General features: G+C 45.7%; 1 protein-coding gene across 1 annotated transcript in view; it reads left to right on the top strand.

Moving 5' to 3' along the window:
* Positions 1 to 20,456, top strand: part of LOC147090661 (paired immunoglobulin-like type 2 receptor alpha) — a 49,398-nt gene that overhangs the window by 18,829 nt on the left and 10,113 nt on the right. The window contains exons 2-4 of the mRNA XM_085977435.1: positions 3,315 to 3,342; positions 7,631 to 7,683; positions 12,802 to 12,845. Of these exons, the coding sequence (XP_085833561.1) occupies positions 3,315 to 3,342; positions 7,631 to 7,683; positions 12,802 to 12,845 (125 nt within the window). The remainder of the gene's footprint in view (positions 1 to 3,314; positions 3,343 to 7,630; positions 7,684 to 12,801; positions 12,846 to 20,456) is intronic.

Raw genomic sequence — 20,456 nt, 5'->3', positions numbered from 1 at the left:
TGCCGTCTTTCAGGTGAGACGATAAGCTGAGGCCCCGTCTGCCCTCTCAGGTGGACGTAAAAGATCCCACTGCACTATTTCGAAGGAGTTCTCCCTGGTGTCCTGGGCCAATATTTATCCCTCAACCAACATCACTAAAATACCGCCCCACTCCCACTCTGACCTCACCGTCCGCGGCCTCTTGCATTGTTCCACGGAAGCTCAGTGTAAGCTCGAGGAACAGCACCTCATCTTTCGATTAGGCACTCTACAGCCTTCTGGACTCAACACAGAGTTCAACAATTTCAGATCATAACCTCGACCCCTATCACATACAGGAAATTTTCGATTTACCGGCACCTAAATAACCGGAAATCTCGGTTAACCGGCAAAATTCAGGAGTAGGTTCAGGTAAGTTTTATTACTTGCCTTCCTCGATCTGTTGCTATGCAATGGGTGTGGCTGCAGCTGTTGCTAAGCTACAGAGATGCTTGGAACTTGTGGCCATTGTTCTGAACCTGTTGCTAAGCAACAGGGTTTGTTGCTTTATACGGAGCTCTCAGCTCTCGTATCTTTTACTATAGCGCTCGGTGATCCGAAATTTTTGATGAACCGGCACCACATCGGTCCCGTCGGTGCCGGATAAAAAAAAGTTTCCTGTGTATATATATTCTCTTTTAATCCACACTTTTTGTTTGGCCTTCTTTTCTTCTCCCCCACATGGCAGCTGTCCTTCATTCTGCCAGCGCAATTTACACTTCATCTAGAGCCATCCTTTGTTCCTTAACCTGTCCCATTTACCACCTCCCCTTGCCTTGAATATCTCTTAATATCTCTCAATGTCTCTTAATCTCTCCTGCTTTCTAACCTAGCACTGACCGCCCCTTTTGTTCTTTCATCCCCTCCCCCTTTTCCCAGCCCCTAAACTTGCTTTCCATTTCCCGCTTTTTTTCCAGTTCTGACGAAGGGTCTTTGACCTGAAACGTTAACTCTGTTTCTCTCTCCACCGATGCTGCCTGGCCTGCTGAGCCTCTCCAGCATTTTCTGCTGTTATTTCACTAAAGCAGATTATCTGGTCATTTATTTCGCTGCTGTTTGTGGGAGCTTGCTGTGCGCAAATTGGCTGCCGCGTTTCCTACATTCCACAGATTTACGACCCTCTGAGAGAAGAAATTCCTCCTCATCTCAGTTCTAAAAGGGCGACCCTTTATTCTGAGACTGTGCCCCCGAGTTCTAGATTTCCCCACGAGGGGAAAAATCCTCTCTACATCTACCCTGTCGAGCCCCCTCAGTATCTTATATGTTTCGATAAGATCACCTCTCATTTTTCTAAATTCCTCATAAGTCAACCCCCTCATCTCTGGAATTAACCTAGTGAATCGTCTCTGCACTGCCTCCAATGCAAGTATATCCTTCCCTAAATAAGGAGACCAAAACTGTACGCAGTACTCAAGGTGTGGTCTCACCAGCGCCCTGTACAGTTCATCATAGAGTCATAGAGTTTTACAGCACAGAAAGAGGCCCTTCGGCCCATCGTGTCTGCGCCGCCCATCCATCCCTGTCCAGCCTAATCCCATTTTCCAGCATTTGGTCCATAGCCTTGTATGCAATGGCATTTCAAGTGCTCATCCAAATGCTTCTTGAATGTTGTGAGGGTTCCTGCCTCTACCATCCTTTCAGGCATTGAGTTCCACATTCCAACCGCCCTCTGGGTGAAGAAGTTCCTCCTCAAATCCCCTCTAAATCTCCTGCCCCTTACCCTGAATCTATGCCCCCTTGTTATTGACCCCCCTACTAAGGGGAAAAGTTCCTTTCTATCTACCCTATCTATGCCCCTCATCATTTTGTACACCTCAATCAGGTCCCCCCTCAGCCTTCTTTGCTCCAAGGAAAACAACCCCAGCCTGTCCAGCCTCTCTTCATAGCTGAGGCGCTCCATCCCAGGTAACATCCTGGTGAATCTTCTCTGCACCCTCTCCAAAGCAATCACATCCTTCCTATAGTGAGGCGACCAGAACTGCACACAGTACTCCAGCTGTGGCCTCACCAGCATTTTGTACAGCTCCATCATAACCTCCCTGCTCTTATATTCTATGCCTCGGCTAATGAAGGCAAGTATCCCAGTTGTAGCAGGACTTCCCTGCTTTTATACTCCAACCCCCTTGCAATAAAGGCCAACATTCCATTTGCCTTTTTGATTACTTGCTGTACCTGCATGCTAACTTTTTGTGTTTCATGCACAAGGGCCCCCAGGTCCCTCTGAACTGTCGCATTTTGTAATCTCTCGCCATTTAAATAATAATTTGCTTTTTTATGTTTCCTGCCCAAGTGTATAACCTCCCACTTTCCCATATTTTACTCCATCTGCCAAATGGTTGCCCACTCACTTAGTCTGTCTCTATATCCCTTTACAGGTTCTTTGAGTCCTCTGCACAACTTGCTTTCCCATCCAATCTTGTGTGATCTCGCAGGGCCTGGTTTTAGGCACTGGGGGTCTGTTACTGTTAGTGGGAAGAAAATGTCACAATATTGGGCCTATACTCGCTGGAGTTTAGAAGAATGAGAGGTGATCCCATTGAAACATACAAGATTCTGAAGGGGATTGACAGCGTAGATGCTGAGAGGTTGTTTCCCCTGGCTGGAGAGTCTAGAACTAGGGGGCATAGTCTCAGGATACAGGGTTGGCCATTTAATACTGAGATGAGGAGGAATTTCTTCACTGAGGGTTGTGAACCTTTGGAATTCTCTGCCCCAGAGGGCTGTGGATGCTGAGTCTTTGAGCATATTCAAGTCTGAGATCGATAGATGTTTGGACTCGAGGGGAATTGAGGGATATGGGGATCGGGCGGGAAAGTGGAGTTGAGGTCGATGATCAGCCATGATCTTATTGAATGGCGGAGCAGGCTCGAGGGGCTGAATGGCTGACTCCTGCTCATATTTCTTATGTTCTTATTGGACAATATAGCCCCTAAAGTTGCAGTGTTGCCAATTTCGGGACTGCAGCAGGGAACCACTCGTAGGCATAAGGACGCTGGCAGTGGGGTGGGCTGCCCTTGCCAAATATTGTGACAGATTCTCCCCACTAACAGTAACAGGCCCCCAGTGCCTATAAACCAGGCCCTGCGAGATCACACAAGCAACCAACAAACCGATAGCGCAAGGTGAACAAGCCAATAATGGCCTCTCCACTCACTCCAGAGTGTAATACAGCTTTCACAACCTTGGTGCTGACCCAGCCAGAGATTTCTATGATCATCACTGCCTCTGTACTTACTCTGTCTGACTCTGTCAATGCCTCTATACTTACTCTGTCTAACCCTGTCTCTCATCTACAGAGAACATCAGGCAAGAGGCCGTGGAACAGTAAGTACAGATTAATAACACACCGTGTACTCTATGTGGGTATAACGCTCCTGTATATAGTGTATAATAACACACCGTGTGTTATTGGGTATAACACTCCTGTATATATTATATAATAACACACCGTGTGTTACTGGGTATTACACTCCTGTATATACATAGATACATAGAAGATAGGAGCAGGAGTAGGCCATTCGGCCCTTCGTGCCTGCTCCGCCATTTAATGAGATCATGGCTGATCCTTTAATTCAGTATCCCGTCCCCGCCTTCTCTCCGTAACCCTTAACCCCTTTTGCCCGTAGAAATATATCTAATTCCCTCTTAAATATATTTAATGAGCTGGCATACACTGCCCTCTGTGGCAATGAGTTCCACAGGTTCACCACTCTCTGAGTGAAGAAATTCCCCCTCATCTCTGTCCTAAATGGTTTAGCCCTTATCCTTAAATTATGTCCTCTAGTTCTGTTCTCACCCGCCAAGGGAAACATTCCTTCTGCATCCAGTCTGTCTAGACCTGTCAGAATTTTATACACTTCTATGAGGTCCCCTCTCAATCTTCTAAACTCCAGTGTGTACATCCCTAAACTACATAGTCTCTCCTCATAGGTCATTCCCGCCATTCCTGGTATCAGCCTGGTGAATCGCCGCTGCACCCCCTCCATGGCAAGAACATCCTTCCTCAGATGAGGCGACCAAAACTGTACACAGTACTCGAGGTGTGGTCTCACCAGTGCCCTGTACAGCTGCAGCAAGGTATCCCTGTTCCTGTATTCTAACCCTTTTGCTATGAAGGCCAGCATACCGTTTGCCTTCTTGACCGCCTGTTGCACCTGCATGCTCGCCTTCAGTGACTGGTGTACAAGAACACCCAGGTCTCTCTGTACTTCCCCCTCTCCCAATCTATTGCCATTTAAATAATAATTTGCCCTCCCGTTCCTGCACCCAAGGTGGATAACTTCGCACTTGTCCACATTATAGTGCATCTGCCATTTATCCGCCCAATCGCCCAGTCTGTCCAAATCGCTCTGGAGCTTCCTGGTCTCTTCCTCTGAGCCCACCCCCCCTCCTAGTTTAGTGTCGTCTGCAAATTTGGAAATGCTGCATCCGACTCCCTGATCCAGGTCATTAATGTAAATTGTGAACAGCTGGGGGCCCAGGACAGATCCCTGTGGTACCCCACTTGTTACTGCCTGCCATTCAGAAAATGAGCCGTTTATTCCAACTCTCTGTTTTCTATCTGACAGCCAGTTCCCTATCCACGCCAAAACTTTCCCCTTTATCCCATGAGCCTCAATTTTCCATGCTAATCTTTTATGTGGGACCTTATCGAAGGCCTTTTGGAAGTCCAGGTACACCACATCTACTGGCTCTCCCCCATCTATTCTACCAGTTACTCCCTCAAAAAATTCCAATAGATTAGTCAAGCACGATTTACCCTTTGTAAATCCATGTTGACTCTGTCCTATCCTGTCCCCATTTGCTAAGTGCTCCGCTATTTCATCCTTAATGATGGACTCCAGCATTTTGCCCACAACTGATGTAAGGCTTACAGGTCTGTAATTACCTGCTTTTTCCCTACCCCCCTTTTTGAATAGTGGGGTAACGTTAGCTACCCTCCAATCCATCGGCACTGTTCCCGAGTCTAATGAATTCTGAAAAATCATCCTTAGTGCATCCGCTATCTCTAGGGCCACCTCCTTCAGTACCCTAGGATGCATGTTATCAGGCCCTGGGGATTTGTCCACCTTCAATCCCTTTAGCTTCCTTAACACCATATCCTTAGAGATATTGATTTGCGTCAGTTCCTCCTTTGCCAATGTCCCTATTTTTCCCGATATCCCAGGGAGGTTTTTTGTGTCTTCCTTCGTAAAGACTGACCCAAAGTATGCATTTAGTTGATCTGCCATTTCCTTATTTCCCATTATATATTCCCCCGTATCTGACTGCAATGGACCAACTTTGGTTTTCACCAGTCTTTTCCTTTTGATATACTTATAAAAGCTTTTGGAGTTAGTTTTTATATTTTCCGCCAGCTTGTTTTCGTAAGCTATTTTGCCCCTCTTGATTATGCCCTTTGCCCTCCTTTGCTCTATCTTAAACTGTTCCCAATCTTCCGCTCTGGCGCTTTTTTTGGCTATTTTATACGCCCTATCTTTGGATTTTATGCTGTCTCTAATTTCCCCTGTTATCCACGGTTGAGTCACCTTTTTAGATTTCCTTTTATGCCAGATTGGTATAAACAATTTTTGCAATTTTGTCATTTATAAAAAGAAAAAGGGTGGCTAAAGTGAATGTTGGTCTCTTAGAGGACGAGACCGGGAAATTAGTGGTGGGGAACATGGAGATGGCAAAAATGCTGAACAAATATTTTGTATCAGTCTTTACAGTAGAGGACACTAAAAATATCCCAACACTGGACAAACAGGGGGCTATAGGGGGGGGAGGAGCTAAACACGATTAAAATCACTAAGGAGGTGGTACTCGGTAAGATAATGGGACTAAAGGCGGATAAATCCCCTGGACCTGATGGCTTACATCCTAGGGTCTTGAGAGAAGTAGTGGTAGGGATTGTGGATGCGTCAGTGGTAATTTTCCAAAACTCCCTGGATTCAGGAAAGGTCCCAGCAGATTGGAAAACTGCTAATGTAACGCCCTTATTTAAAAAGGGAAGTAGACAAAAGGCTGGAAACTATAGACCAGTTAGCCTAACATCTGTGGTTGATAAAATGTTGGAGTCCATTATTAAGGAAGTAGTAACAGGACATTTGGATAATCATAATTTAATCGGACAGAGTCAGCATGGTTTTATGAAGGGGAAGTCATGTTTGACCAATTTGCTCGAATTCTTTGAGGACGTAACAAATAGGGTGGATAAAGGGGAACCTGTGGATGTGGTGTATTTGGGCTTCCAAAAGGCATTTGACAAGGTGTCACACAAAAGATTACTGCACAAGATAAAAAATCACAGGATTGGGGGTAATATACTGGCATGGGTGGAAGATTGGCTATCTAACAGAAAACAGTGAGTTGGGATAAATGGTTCATTCTCGGGTTGGCAATCAGTGACTAGTGGTGTTCCGCAGGGGTCAGTGCTGAGACCCCAACTCTTTGCAATCTATATTAACGATTTGGAGGAAGGGACCGAGTGCAACGTATCCAAGTTTGCCGACAATACAAAGATGGGAGGGAAAGCAGTGAGTGAGGAGGACATAAAAAACCTGCAAAAGGACATAGACAGGCAAAGTGAGTGGCCAGAAATTTGGCAGATGGAATATAATGTTGGAAAGTGTGAGGTTATGCACTTTGGCAGAAAAAATCAAAGAGCAAGTTATTATCTAAATGGAGAGAAACTGCAAAGTGCTACAGTATAAAGGGATCTGGGGGTCCTGGTGCATGAAACACAGAAGGTTAGTATGCAGGTACAGCAGGTGATCAGGAAGGCCAATGGAATCTTGGCTTTTATTGCAAGGGAGATGGAGTATAAAAGCAGGGAAGTCTTGCTTCAGTTATACAGGGTACTGGTGAGGCCACACCTGGAATACTGCATACAGTTTTGGTTTCCATATTTAAGAAAAGATATACTTGCTCTCGAGGCAGTTCAGACAAGGTTCACTCGGTTGATTCCGGAGATGAGGGGGTTGACTTATGAGGAAAGGTTGAGTAGGTTGGGCCTCTACTCATTAGAATTCAGAAGAATGAGAGGCGATCTTATCGAAACATATAAGATTGTGAGGGGGCTTGATCGGGTCGATGCGGGGAGGATGTTTCCACTGATGGGTGAGACTAGAACTAGGGGGCATAATCTTTGAATAAGTGGCTGCCCTTTCAAAACTGAGGTGAGGAGAAACTTCTTCACTCAGAGGGTAGTAAATCTATGGAATTTGCTACCTCACAGAGCTGTGGAAGCTGCGACATTAAATAAATTTAAAACGGAGATAGACAGTTTCCTAGCTGAGAAGGGAATTAGGGGTTACAGGGAGCAGGCAGGGAAGTGGACGTGAGTCTAGGTTCGGATCAGCCATGATCCTATTGAATGGCGGAGCAGGCCCGAGGTTCCATATGGCCTACTCCTGCTCCTACTTCTTATGTTCTTATTTTCTTATATGTATATATTATATTAAATAATAACACACCGCGTGTTACTGGGTATAACGCTCCTGTATATATTATATAATAACACACCGTGTGTTACTGGGTATAACACTCCTGTATATATAACTGAACTCATTATGTGCCGCATTGATCCTGTACGTAATCTCATGCTCTCTTTGTTCTCACTTTTCCACAGTATTCCAGCTCTAAGTGATTCTCAGTCCAAGAACATGGATCAGTGCCAAAAAGGTACAATGAGTTTGCAAGGTGTTAAAATACTTGTTAGTGCAAAGGTAACTGAATTGAAAGTTAAAAACTGTGTTGGATAAGCTGCCTTGGATAACTCAGAGAGCAATGATACCAGCCAGTATGGTACTGGAATGTCAATATACTGCTAAACCCCCAAAATGTTACTGTATATAAAGCTCCTGTGTATATATTATATAACACGCTGTGTGTTACCGGGTATAACACTCCTGTATATATTATACTAGCAGGGGAGCCCCGCGTTGCAGGGCAATTTTGGGGCTGGTGGATGTGTGGGCTGGGAGCCTGGGACTGGATTTGGGTTGTCGGCAGTTTCCAGGGCTTTTTTGGGCCTGGTGGATGTGTGGGCCGGGAGCCTGGGACTGGATTTGGGCTGTCGCAGTTGGAGAAGCCTAGGCCCGTTTTGCCCGGTTTTTTACCTAAACATTTCTAGCTTTTAATACCTTCAAAGATGAAAGTTAAAGTACTTATAAAACATTTTTGGTAAATCTTATTTTTTTTAAAAAAGAAACTGACCTAGTTTACCAAAGTTTTTAGGTGCCCTGGCTGCTGTATAATGGCTGACAGATTCCTGAGATGAAAACGATTAGTCCCGCCCACACACACACCGACCAAAAAGTAAATACACCTACAAGAGTCCCCTAATGATGAGCTTTCTTTTGATATAACACATGTGTAGGTACACTCTATAACGTTTGATTGTATAGCCGGACAGACAGGCAGACAGAGAGACAGAGAGACATACCATATTTTATATATATAGATAACACACCGTGTGTTACTGGGTATAACGCTCCTGTATATATTATATAATAACACACCGTGTGTTACTGGGTATAACGTTCCTGTATTTATTATATAATAACACACCGTGTGTTACTGGGTATAACACTCCTGTATATATTATATAATAACACACTGTGCGTTACTGGGTATGACGCTCCTGTATATATTATATAATAACACACCGTCCCCTTCCCTCCCCCCTTCCCTCCCCCCTTCCCTCCCCCCCTTCCCTCCCCCCCTTCCCTCCCCCCTTCCCTCTCCCCCTTCCTCCCCCTTCCCCTTCCCCTTCCTCCCCTTCCCCTTCCTCCCAGTCGCGCTCTCTTTTCCCCCCAGTCTCTCGCTCTCTCTCTTCCCCCAGTCTCTCGCTCTCTCTCTTTCCCCAGTCTCTCGCTCTCTCTCTTCCCCCCAGTCTCTCGCTCTCTCTTCCCCCCAGTCTCTCGCTCTCTCTCTTCCCCCCAGCCTCTCGCTCTCTCTCTTCCCCAGTCTCTCGATCTCTCTCTTCCCCCCAGTATCTCGCTCTCGCTCTTCCCCCCAGTCTCTCACTCTCTCTTCCCCCCAGTTTCTCGCTCTCTCTCTTCCCCCCAGTCTCTTGCTCTCTCTCTTCCCCCCAGTCTCTCGCTCTCTCTCTTCCCCCCAGTCTCTCGCTCTCTCTCTTCCCCCCAGTCTCTCGCTCTCTCTCTTCCCCCCAGTCGCGCGCTCTCTTCCCCCCCAGTCGCACTCTCTCTCTCTTCCAACAACAACATGCCCTCAAAAAACCCTTGGCACCGCTGGGCACCCCCAGCTAGTATATTATATAATAACACACCGTGTGTTACCGGGTATAACGCTCCTGTATATATTATATAATAACACACTGTGTGTTACTGGGTATAATGCTCCTTTATATGTTATATATAATAACACACAGTGTGTTACTGGCTATAACACTCCTGTATTATATATATAAACCGGTTGGTTTGTCTCTATATATATAAACCACTTGGTTTGTCTGTCTGTCTGTCTGTTTGCCTGTCTGTCCGCTATACACTCAAAAGTTATAGAACATACCTACATGCATGTTATATCAAAACAAAGCTTTGAGGGATTCTAATAGGCGTATTTACTTTTTGGTTAGACAAAAATTGTTCGGACAGTATACAAAAAACGTTCAAAAATCCTCAAAAATCCCCTCATTAGCGGTTGACCAATCCTACCGCTCATTAGCGTTGAGTGACGTGAAGGTTGACCAATCCTACAGGGGGAGTGCGCTGCATCATGGGGGGCGTGGGTGGGGCCATTGTTGTTTCTGATAGAGCAAAGTGAAAGGTGAGGACCCCTTTTTTAATAAAAATTGGTGAGGTTGTAAAGTGCATGTTATACAAAGTTTTAACCAAAAATGTTTCAAGGTATTAAAATGGTCATGGAGGTGAGGAAATTGTTGATTCATTAGTATTGACACATTAACCACAGGAGGCAATGCCAGAAATGACACAGATGGGGATTAAATGATATGAAATATAGATTTCCAGGGGGAGGGAGAGGAGAGGGAGGGAGAGGAGAGGGGGAGGGAGAGGAGGGAGAGGAGAGGGGTAAGGAGGGAGAGAGAGGGAGAGGGGAGGGAGGGAGAGAGAGTAAAGCAGGGAGAGACAGGGGAGAGAGAGAGGGTGAGGGAGGGAAAGAGTGAGGGGGTGGGAGAGGGAGGGAGAGCTCGCCGTCTTCCTTCCTTCCTTCCTTCGCAGTGGTCCATCGGGCCAGGCCTGAGGCGTTCCTTCCCCCCCTCTCTCTCCAGGCTAATCCCGAACTAAATCCAGCAGTCTCTCTCTCTCTCTTCCCCCCCTCTCTCTCTTCTCCCCCCAGTCTCTCTCTCTCTCTCTTCCCCCCGTCTCTCTCTTCCCCCCGTCTCTCTCTTCTCCCCCCATCTCTCTCTTCTCCCCCCAGTCTCTCTCTCACTCCCCCGTCTCTCTCTTCCCCCCAGTCTCTCTCTCTCTCTTCCCCCCCTCTCTCTCTTCTCCCCCAGTCTCTCTCTCTCTCTCTTCCCCGTCTCTCTCTTCCCCCCGTCTCTCTCTTCTCCCCCATCTCTCTCTTCTCCCCCCAGTCTCTCTCTCACTCCCCCGTCTCTCTCTTCCCCCAGTCTCTCTCTCTCTCTCTTCCCCCCAGTCTCTCTCTCTCTCTCTCTCTTCCCCCCAGTCTCTCTCTCTTTCTCTCTCTTCCCCCCAGTCTCTCTCTCTTTCGCTCTCTCCCCCCCAGTCTCTCTCTTCTCCCCCCAGTCTCTCTCTCTCTCTCTTCCAACAACAACATGCCCTCAAAAAATCCTCGGCACCACCGGGCACGCCAGCTAGTATATTATATAATAACACACCGTGTGTTACTGGGTATAACGCTCCTATATATATATTATTATTATATATATAAAATAATAACACACCGTGTGTTACTGGGTATAATGCTCCTGTATCTATCTATATATATAAAAGGATCTGTCCATCTGTATGTCTGTCTGTATGTCTGTCTGTCTGTATGTCTGTCTGTATGTCTGTCTGTATGTCTGTTTGTCTGTCTGTCCGCTATACACTCAAAAGTTATACAGCGTACCTACACATATGTTATATCAAAAGAAAGCTTATGATTAGGGGAGTCTCATAGGCATATTTACTTTTTGGTCAGACAAAAATTGTTCGGACAGTATACAAAAAACTTTCAAAAATCCGCTCATTAGCGGTTGACCAATCCTACCGCTCATTAGCGTTGAGTGACGTGATGGTTGACCAATCCTACAGTTCAGTGACCTGATGGTTGACCAATCGGTGCATCACGGGGGGTGGTTCATTCTGTGTGTGGGCAGGACCTAATCCTGCAGCCTCCCGAAATGTAGCCACCATTTTTTTCACTGCTTTTACTCAACAGTGAGCGGGGCAGCTGTGGTGGCCCGCCGGAGCGGGAGGTGAGTTGGGGTCACTCGGTCCAGGCCTGACGACCGCTTGGCCCGAGACACAGAGCGGGGGAGCAGCAGTGGCTGGCCGTAAACCGCGCGGCCCTGTAAACTGCCATTTTACAAAAAAGCCTTGGCAACGCCGGGCCCCCCAGCTAGTATATTATATAATAACACACTGTGTGTTACTGGGTATAACGCTCCTATATATATTATATAATAACACACTGTGTGTTACTGTGTATAACGCTCCTGTATATATTATATAATAACACACTGTGTGTTACTGGGTATAACGCTCCTGTATATATTATATATAATACCACACCGTGCGTTACTGGGTATTACACTTCTGTGAATATATTATATACGATTATATGTGATGTTCCCATGACATTGCTGATTTTTTATCTTTCTCGATGGTAGAGGTCAGGTGACAGTGAGATGCAGTCTAGCCTCCCACTTGGCCATTTTGGGCAAGATCCTGTGGGGCATCCATGCAACTGCATGCCTGCAGTACAAGAAGTGCACATAAGAACATCAGAAATAGGAGCAGGAGTCGGCCATTTGGCCCCTCGAGCCTGCTCCGCCATTTAATGAGATCATGGCAGATCCCCATAACCCTTCACTCCCTTATTGTTCAAAAATCTGTCTATCTCCACCTTAAATATATTCAATGACTCAGCCTCCACGGCTCTCTGGGGCAGAGAATTCCACAGATTCACCAACCTGTGAGAGAAGAAATTCCTCCTCATCTCAGTGTTAAAGGGCGACCCTTTATTCTGAAACTATGCCCCCTAGTTCTAGATTCCCCCATGAGGGGAAACATCTTCTCTGCATCTACCTTGTTGAGCCCCCTCAGTATCTTATATGTTTCAATAAGATCACCTTTCATTCTTCTCAATTCCAATGAGTATAGGCCCAGCCTGCTCAACCTTTCTTCATAAGTCAACCCCCTCATCTCTGGAATTAACCAAGTGAATCGTCTCTGAACTGCCTCCAATGCAAGTATATCCTTCCTTAAATAAGGAGATCAAAACTGTACACAGTACTCAAGGTGTAGTCTCACCAACACCCTGTACAGTTGTAGCAGAACTTCCCTGCTTTTATACTCCAACCCCTTTGCAATAAAGGCCGACATTCCATTTGCCTTCCTGATTACTTGCTGTACCTGCATGCTAACTTTTGTGTTTCATGCACAAGGACCCCCAGGTCCCTCTGTACTGTAGCATTTTGTAATCTCTCTCCATTTAAATAATAATTTGCTTTTTTATTTTTCTTACCAAAGTGTAGAGGGGGAAGAACTAGCAGAAAGTGGAAGAAGTAACTGCATTAGTGTAATATGAACTGCAAGAGGATGGATGATAGAACAGGTCTCTAACGTGCTGTCTGTTATTATATTTCAGATCCTACCGATCAATCCCATCCTTCTAAAGTGCCTGCTGCCAAGGTAGGACAACTCTTCAACTACTAGAGCTGGAGGGGATCTAGAGCTGGAGCTTTGTTGGATTGTATTGGGGGGGTCATGATGTATTAATGGAGAATTTTCCCTCAGAAGATTAAACGGCTGGGGTAGAGTCGATGATAAGTTAGACTGCAGAAGCTGGTTTGATGGGCTGAATGGACTTTCCTCATTCCAGACTTTGTTCTGTTCTTATCGCACAGCGATCGGATCAGGGAATGTTCAGAGTATAAAGATTCTGTGCCCATGACTACACCAATAGGGCAAAGGGAGTGTGTGCATTATCCTCGTCCCACAACAACGGGGTCAGGGAATGTTCAGAGTATAAGCATTCTGTCACTGTTGTCGTGGGTTCTGGTGTACAATCTGGGGTGGATTATTGGGCCAGAATTTGCAGTGGGTCATAATGGCAAACTGTCAGTGTTCGCCGTCATTACCCCTCTGAAACTGACTGCAACTTCAGGATGTAGCGCGCGCGCATCTAAACATGGAGATCCGGAGGTTGCGGTCAGGCATTCACTGCTTGGACACTTGCTGTGCTGTGCTGTGCACCCAGCACAGCCGGCAATCAGTGAAACTGGTGAAAACTTGGGCTTTTCTGTGGTAATACCGCTGTTGAACACCCCATTGAAAGTTAGACCTTGTTGGATTAGGTGCGACTGGGTTTTTGACAGTGTAGTGACTGCTGGACAAACATTATGGCCCTGAAAAACTAATTTTCATTTTTGTGAAGTGTCAAATTTCTCCATTATGATAAAAAATTACAATTTTTAAGAAATTAAGAAAAAAGAAGTTTTATATTTTATAAAAGTTTGTTCATGATTATGTCAGGTTTACCTTGCTCCTGATGTGAGAGTCCCAATCTTTGCTTTGCTCTCTGTAACAATTTAAAAAAAAGTCAGGATAAAAGCAGGTTCTCATTTCCTGGCTTCCTTGCCTGTGAGAATTATGCACTGTGATTGGCTTGCTTAGACAGCTTGTTGATGTCACAGCGGATTGCCTTAGGGAATCCCCACTATCGAGCATCTGAAATCTCTTGCACGTTGAAAAAGGGCAACTTTCTCGTCACTGTGATCTCTGTGGGCGGCTTTCTTCGGAGCCAGCGGCGAGTGCCTTTGCTTCGCCGCTGACTGCAAATTCCGGGCCATTGTCTTTTACTGCCTGGGCGTTAAGCATCGTCTAGACAGATATGTGAAGAGAAAAAGATTGGTGAAGTCAAGCGTAGGTCCCTTGCAGTCAGAATCAGGGGAATTTATCATGGGAAACAAGGAAATGGCAGACCAATTAAATACATACTTTGGTTCTGTCTTCACAAAGGAGGACACAAATAACCTCCCAGAGATGTCGGGGAACATAGGGTCTGATGAAAGGGAGGAACTGAAAGAAATCAGTATTTGTAGGGAAATGGTGTTAGTGAAATTGATGGGATTGAAGGCCGATAAATCCCCAGGGCCTGATAATCTACATCCTAGGGTACTTAAGGAAGTGACCCTAGAAATAGTAGATGCATTGCTGATCATCTTCCAACATTCGATGGAATCTGAAACAGTACCCATGGATTTGAGGGTAGCTAATGTTACCCCACTATTCAAAAAAGATGGTAGAGAGAAAACGGGGAATTACAGACCGGTAAGCCTGAAATCGGTAGTGGGGAAAATGCTAGAGTCCATTATAAAAGATGTAATAGCAGAGCACTTGGAAAACAGTGACAGGGTTGGACAAAGTCAACATGGATTTACAAAAGGTAAATCGTGCTTGACTAATCTACTGGAATTTTTTTGAGGATGTAACTGGTAAAATAGATAAGGGAGAACCAGTGGATGTGGTGTATTTGGACTTTCAGAAGGCTTTTGATAAGGTCCCACATAAGAGATTAGCATGTAAAGTTAAGGCACATGGGATTGGGGGCAAGGTATTGACTTGGATAGAGAACTGGTTGGCAGACAGATAGCAAAGAGTTGGAATAAACGGGTCTTTTTCCGAGTGGCAGGCATTGACTAGTGGGGTACCGCAGGGATCAGTGCTAGGACCCCAGCTATTCACAATATTTATTACTGATCTAGACGAGTGAACTAGATATAATATCTCCAAGTTTGCAGACGACACAAAGCTGGGTGGGCGTGTGTGCTGTGAGGAAGATGCCGAGAAACTCCAGGATGATTTGGACAGGTTGGGTGATTGGGCAAAAGCCTGACAGATGCAATATAATGCGGATAAATGTGAGGTTATCCACTTTGGTGGCAAAAATAGGAAGGTAGATTATTATCTGAATGGCAATAGATTGGGAGAAGGGGAAGTGCAACGAGACCTGGGTGTCCTTGTGCACAAGTCGCTGAAGGTAAGCATGCAAGTGCAGCAGGCGGTTAAGAAGGCAAATGGCATGTTGGCCTTCGTAGCGAGAGGGTTTGAGTACAAGAACAAGGATGTCTTGCTACAGTTATACAGGGCCTTGTTGAGACCACATCTTGAGTATTGTGTGCAGTTTTGGTCGCCTTATCTGAAGAAGGATGTGTAATGTTATCTTAATAACGTAATTATGAGTCTCCCAAGCAGTTGTAGTGGAGTGCCATTTATTCAGTCCTGACTCTGTGTCTCGTAGTACAGTACCTCAAGCATGGCCAAGATGGCGTCGGACCCCGCCCCCGGATATGACGTCAGCCGTCAACCAGCTGTCAATCAAACCCCGCTGTCTTTACGACAGCTACGGTTATCCGTACATCCTCCCCCTTCAATGAAGACATAACACAGTAACAACATAACATAACATAACACATAGAACACTTGTTAACATCATATAGAAACAGTCAGTGTAACTACACCGTTGAACTAATTGCAGGTAGGTATAAAACTTACCCACACCCAGGAGTCCATTAACTGATTACAGTCTTATCAATCCCTGTCTACAGGTCAAGTTTAACTACAGGCTTTCTGGTGCACTGTGACCTGCGTGGCTGAACGGGTGTTTGCTGAACCACCCCAGTTGTATCCCTTAAGTTCATGTCTGTACCACACAGGTCCCTTGTCACATTATCACTACTGTGTCCTTCGTCATTTTGTGGCATTTCTCTCATCTCGTCTCTTTGTGGCATTTCCCTCATCTCGTCATCCTCTCTGTCCCCCTGAGGCTGAAAGGTCTCTGTGGTTTTCAGTAGGTGCCTCCTGTTTCTGCGAAACACATTGCCGTTCTCTGTCATGACACTGTATGACCTGGGGGCGACCTGTTGTAGAACGGTGGCTCTTTTAGGCCATGACTCAGGCCCTTCAATGCGGACTATATCTTTCTCCTGTAGAGGCACTAGTATAGTGGCTGTGCGGTCATGAAGTGTTTTTTGTTTCTATTGTAGTTTCCAAGCCTTGTCTGCCCACACCTCATCTCTGTGGTCAGGTGTGACATAACTGGGAAGTCGTGTATGAATTTTTCGACCCAGTAAGAGCTCAGCTGGAGACTTGCCACTTGTACGACATCAGGGCCAGCTATGGGTCAGTGTTGCTGTGTGCTGCTTTCTTTAATAGTCTTTTCACAATCTGTACCCCCTTCTCCGCTTTTCCATTAGCCTGAGGATAGAGCGGACTGGAGGTTACATGATTAAACTCATACTCTGAAGCAAATGACTGAAACTCATGACTGGCATAGGGAGGGCCATTATCAGAGACCAGGGTTAGAGGGATGCCCTGCCTGGCAAAGATTGACTTCAGGTGAGTAATCACAGCTCTTGATGTGGTACTGGACAAGAGAGCCATCTCCGGATAATTGGAATAATAATCAATAACTAACAAATAGTCTTTTCCTTCATAGTGAAATATATCAGTTCTGACCTTTTCCCAAGGTTGTGATGGGAGCTCTGTGGTAATGAGGGGTTTTCTTGTTTGCTTGTAGTGATACTCCTGACATGTAGCACACTCGCTGATCAACTGGTCAATATCAGAGTTCATGTTTGGCCAGTAGAGTGCCTCACGTGCTCTCCTTTTTGACTTTTCTGCACCCAGGTGCCCTTCATGTATCCTGTCGAGCATTTCTCGTCGCATAGAGGTGGGCACTACTATCCTGTCACACTTAAGCAGTAGTCCATTGACCACAGAGAGCTCAGACTGAATGTGATAATATTGTTTACATGACCCTTTCTTCCAGCCCTCTTGAAGATTTCTCATTACTTTACTCAGGACTGGGTCCTTTGATGTCTCTGTGACTATCACAGATAGCTGTTCCTGTGTGGCGGACAATGCTGCGTAGGCCATATCCACATGAAGAGCCACATCCTCTTCTGATTCACTGTTTTGTGTGGTGTAAGGCGCAGCCCTGGATAGTGTGTCTGCAGTGAACATTTGTATCCCTGGCACATACGTTAGCTCAAAATCGTAACGTTGAAGTCTCATCATTAGGCGTTGTATCCGTGGTGACATGTCACACAGATTCTTCTTTGCGATCCCTAGCAGTGGCTTATGGTCCATTTCTAGGATAACCTTGGGAAGACCATAGATGGTAGGTATGAAATTTTTCACACCCAAATACCAAGCCCAGGCACTCCTTCTCTATTTGCGCATACCGGCACTCTGTAGCCGTCATGGAGCGTGATGCATACGCCACTGGTCGCCATTCTCCTTCATCTTCCTGTAGAAGGACAGCCCCTAATCCATTCTTAGAGGCATCTGTGGACACTTTTGTCCTCTTTTTAGGGCAGAAGAACTTCAGTAGGGGTTCACTTGCTAGAATGTGTAGCAGCCCCTTCTGTTCTCTCTCATGTTCACGTCCCCATTGGAACTCTGTCTCTTGGTGCAGCAGTTTTCTCAGATGAACAGTTTTCACTGCTAGATTTGGAATGAATTTTCCTAGGTAGTTAACCATGCCAAGGGCCTGCTGAACCCCTTTCTTGTCCTTTGGTTTCTCCATGTCATGTATAGTCTTTACCTTTGACTTGTCTGGCTGAATCCCCTCTGTAGAGATCTTGTCTCCGAGGAATGTGATTTCATTGACACTGAACTGATATTTGTCTTTATTTAGTTTGAGTCCGTACTGCTGTATTCTCTGAAGTGTTTTCTCCAGTCTGGTGTTGTGCTCCCCCTGAGTGGAGCCCCATACTACCAGATCATCCACGTACACCCGCACTCCCTCCAGGCCCTCGATGATTTGCTCCATTGCTCTGTGAAAGATTTCTGGGGCGGAGCAAATACCAAAGGGCAGACGCTGGTAGGAGTATCGACCAAACGGGGTGTTAAAAGTGCACAGCTTAGCACTTTCTTCATCAAGTTTCAACTGCCAGAAACCATGCGAGGCGTCCATCTTGGAGAAGACTTTCGCTTCTGTCATTTCGCTGACTATTTCCTCTCTCTTTGGAATTTGGTAGTGCTCTCTTTTGATATTGGCGTTAAGGTCCTTGGGATCCATGCAGACACGCAATTTATCAGTTTTCTTTGAATTGACGCAGACCATGGAATTTACCCAGTCAGTCGGTTCCTCAATCTTCTTTATGACAGCTAGTCCCTCCATGCGGTCTAGCTCTTTCCTCAGTTTTTCACGGAGAGCCACTGGAATTCTCCTGGGTGCGTGAATCACAGGTTGTGCATCCTCTCTCAGTTTGATGGAGTATGTAAAGGGCAGTGCTCCGAAACCCTGAAATACATCTGCATATTTGTGTGCTATAGTCTCATGAGTCAGATTTGTACTATCTTGGGGGGCACTCTGTACACAGTTCAGTTCATTGATAGTATAGACTCATTTTACCAAGCCCAAATCCACACAGGCCTTATCCCCCAACAGTGACTCATGTCCTTCAGGCACTATAACAAAGGTCAAAGGGTGAATGTGATTTTTTACCTTAACATTCAGCCTACACGTTCCTTTTGTTTCAATGCTTTGTCCATTGTATGCCTTCAAAGACACTGTCTTGTTCAGTATTTTAGGTCGCACTTTGAGATTCCGTGCATCACTCCAACTTATGAGGTTTGCCTTAGCACCTGTATCTAGCTTAAAGCAAACAATGGTGCCATTTACCAGCAAGGGAGCTATCCAAACTTCAGTCTTTGGTCCTACAGAGTGCACTTCATTAGCATTTTTGCCCTGTTTTGACTCATTTTGCACCATTCCAACAAACAAAGCCTCTGCTCCTGTCTCTTCAGTCTCAATAGCATGGACTGTCTTTTTACCTTCAGTTTTCTCTTCCCAAAAACACATCTTGTCAAAGTGATTCCTGCCTTTACATTTTGCACAGTTCTTCCCATAAGCAGGACACTGTCTGGCTACGTGTTTATTACCGCACCGTCTGCATTCGTAAGGCGTCATCGTCTTGAACTCCGTGGGCCTTCTTGTGTCCCTTTTGTGTACCACATCCACCGGCAGGTTTTTCAGCCCCAGGGCGCTCCCGCCCGCTGCTGTGGTGCTCCCTTTGAAGGTTTCCGTGTGCATGGCTGAGAGTTCACTAGCATGACATATTTTCACTGCTGCATCCAAATTTAGGTCATTGTCTCTAAGCATTCTCTCCCTCACCTTCTTGTCGAGTATTCCAAAAACGACTTGATCGCATATCATCGATTCCTTCAGGTCCCTAAAGTTGCATGTTTGTGCTTTTATTTTCAAGTCCGTCAAAAAAAATCAAAGGATTCTCCTTGCTTTTGCACGCGGGAGCGAAACACGAATCTCTCATACGTTTCATTCTTTTTTGGAGTGCAGTATTCGTCGAACCATTCTATCACCTTGTCCAGATCATTTTTATCATCTTTGGCTGCAAACGTAAATGTATTAAACAGCTCGATCGCCTGCGAGCCAGCCACTGTTAGCAACAAAGCTACTTTACGTGTTTCAGAGCTAGTCGAAGCGTCAATCGCTGTGAGGTAGAGAAGAAAGCGTTGCTTGAAGACACGCCAATTTTCATCCACATTTCCTTCTAGTTGCAGGCTAGCCGGAGGTTTCATTCCTTCCATTGTTGTAGTATGTCCTTATCGTGAGTTCTATAAATCCTGGTACCATGTAATGTTATCTTAATAACGTAATTACGAGTCTCCCAAGCAGTTGTAGTGGAGTGGCACAGTCGGCAGGATGAGGGAAATGCCACAAAGTGACGAAGGACATAGTAGTGATAATGTGACAAGGGACCTGTGTGGTACAGACATGAACTTAAGGGATATAACTGGGGTGGTTCAGCAAACACTCGTTCAGCCACGCAGGTCACAGCGCACAAGAAAGCCTGTAGTTAAACTTGACCTGTAGACAGGGATTGATAAGACTGTAAACAGTTAATGGACTCCTGGGTGTGGGTAAGGATTATACCTACCTGCAATTAGTTCAACAGTGTAGTTACACTGACTGTTTCTATATGATGTTAACAAGTGTTCTATGTGTTATGTTATGTTATGTTGTTACTGTGTTATGTCTTCATTGAAGGGGGAAGATGTATGGATAACCGTAGCTGTCATAAAGACAGCGGGGTTTGATTGACAGCTGGTTGACGGCTGACGTCAACCAGCTGTCAATCAAACCCCACTGTCTTTACGACAGCTACGGTTATCCATACAGGATGTTCTTGCATTGGAAGGAGTTCAGCGAAGATTCACCAGGCTGATACCAGGGATGGCAGGAATGGCATATGAGGAGAGATTGGGTCGATT

Source organism: Somniosus microcephalus, unplaced genomic scaffold, assembly GCF_052327205.1.
Source record: "Somniosus microcephalus isolate GS21.2 unplaced genomic scaffold, FLI_Smic_1.0 unresolved_chr4, whole genome shotgun sequence".
Lineage (NCBI taxonomy): Eukaryota > Metazoa > Chordata > Chondrichthyes > Squaliformes > Somniosidae > Somniosus > Somniosus microcephalus.
This window is presented reverse-complemented; position numbering and strand designations above follow the sequence as displayed.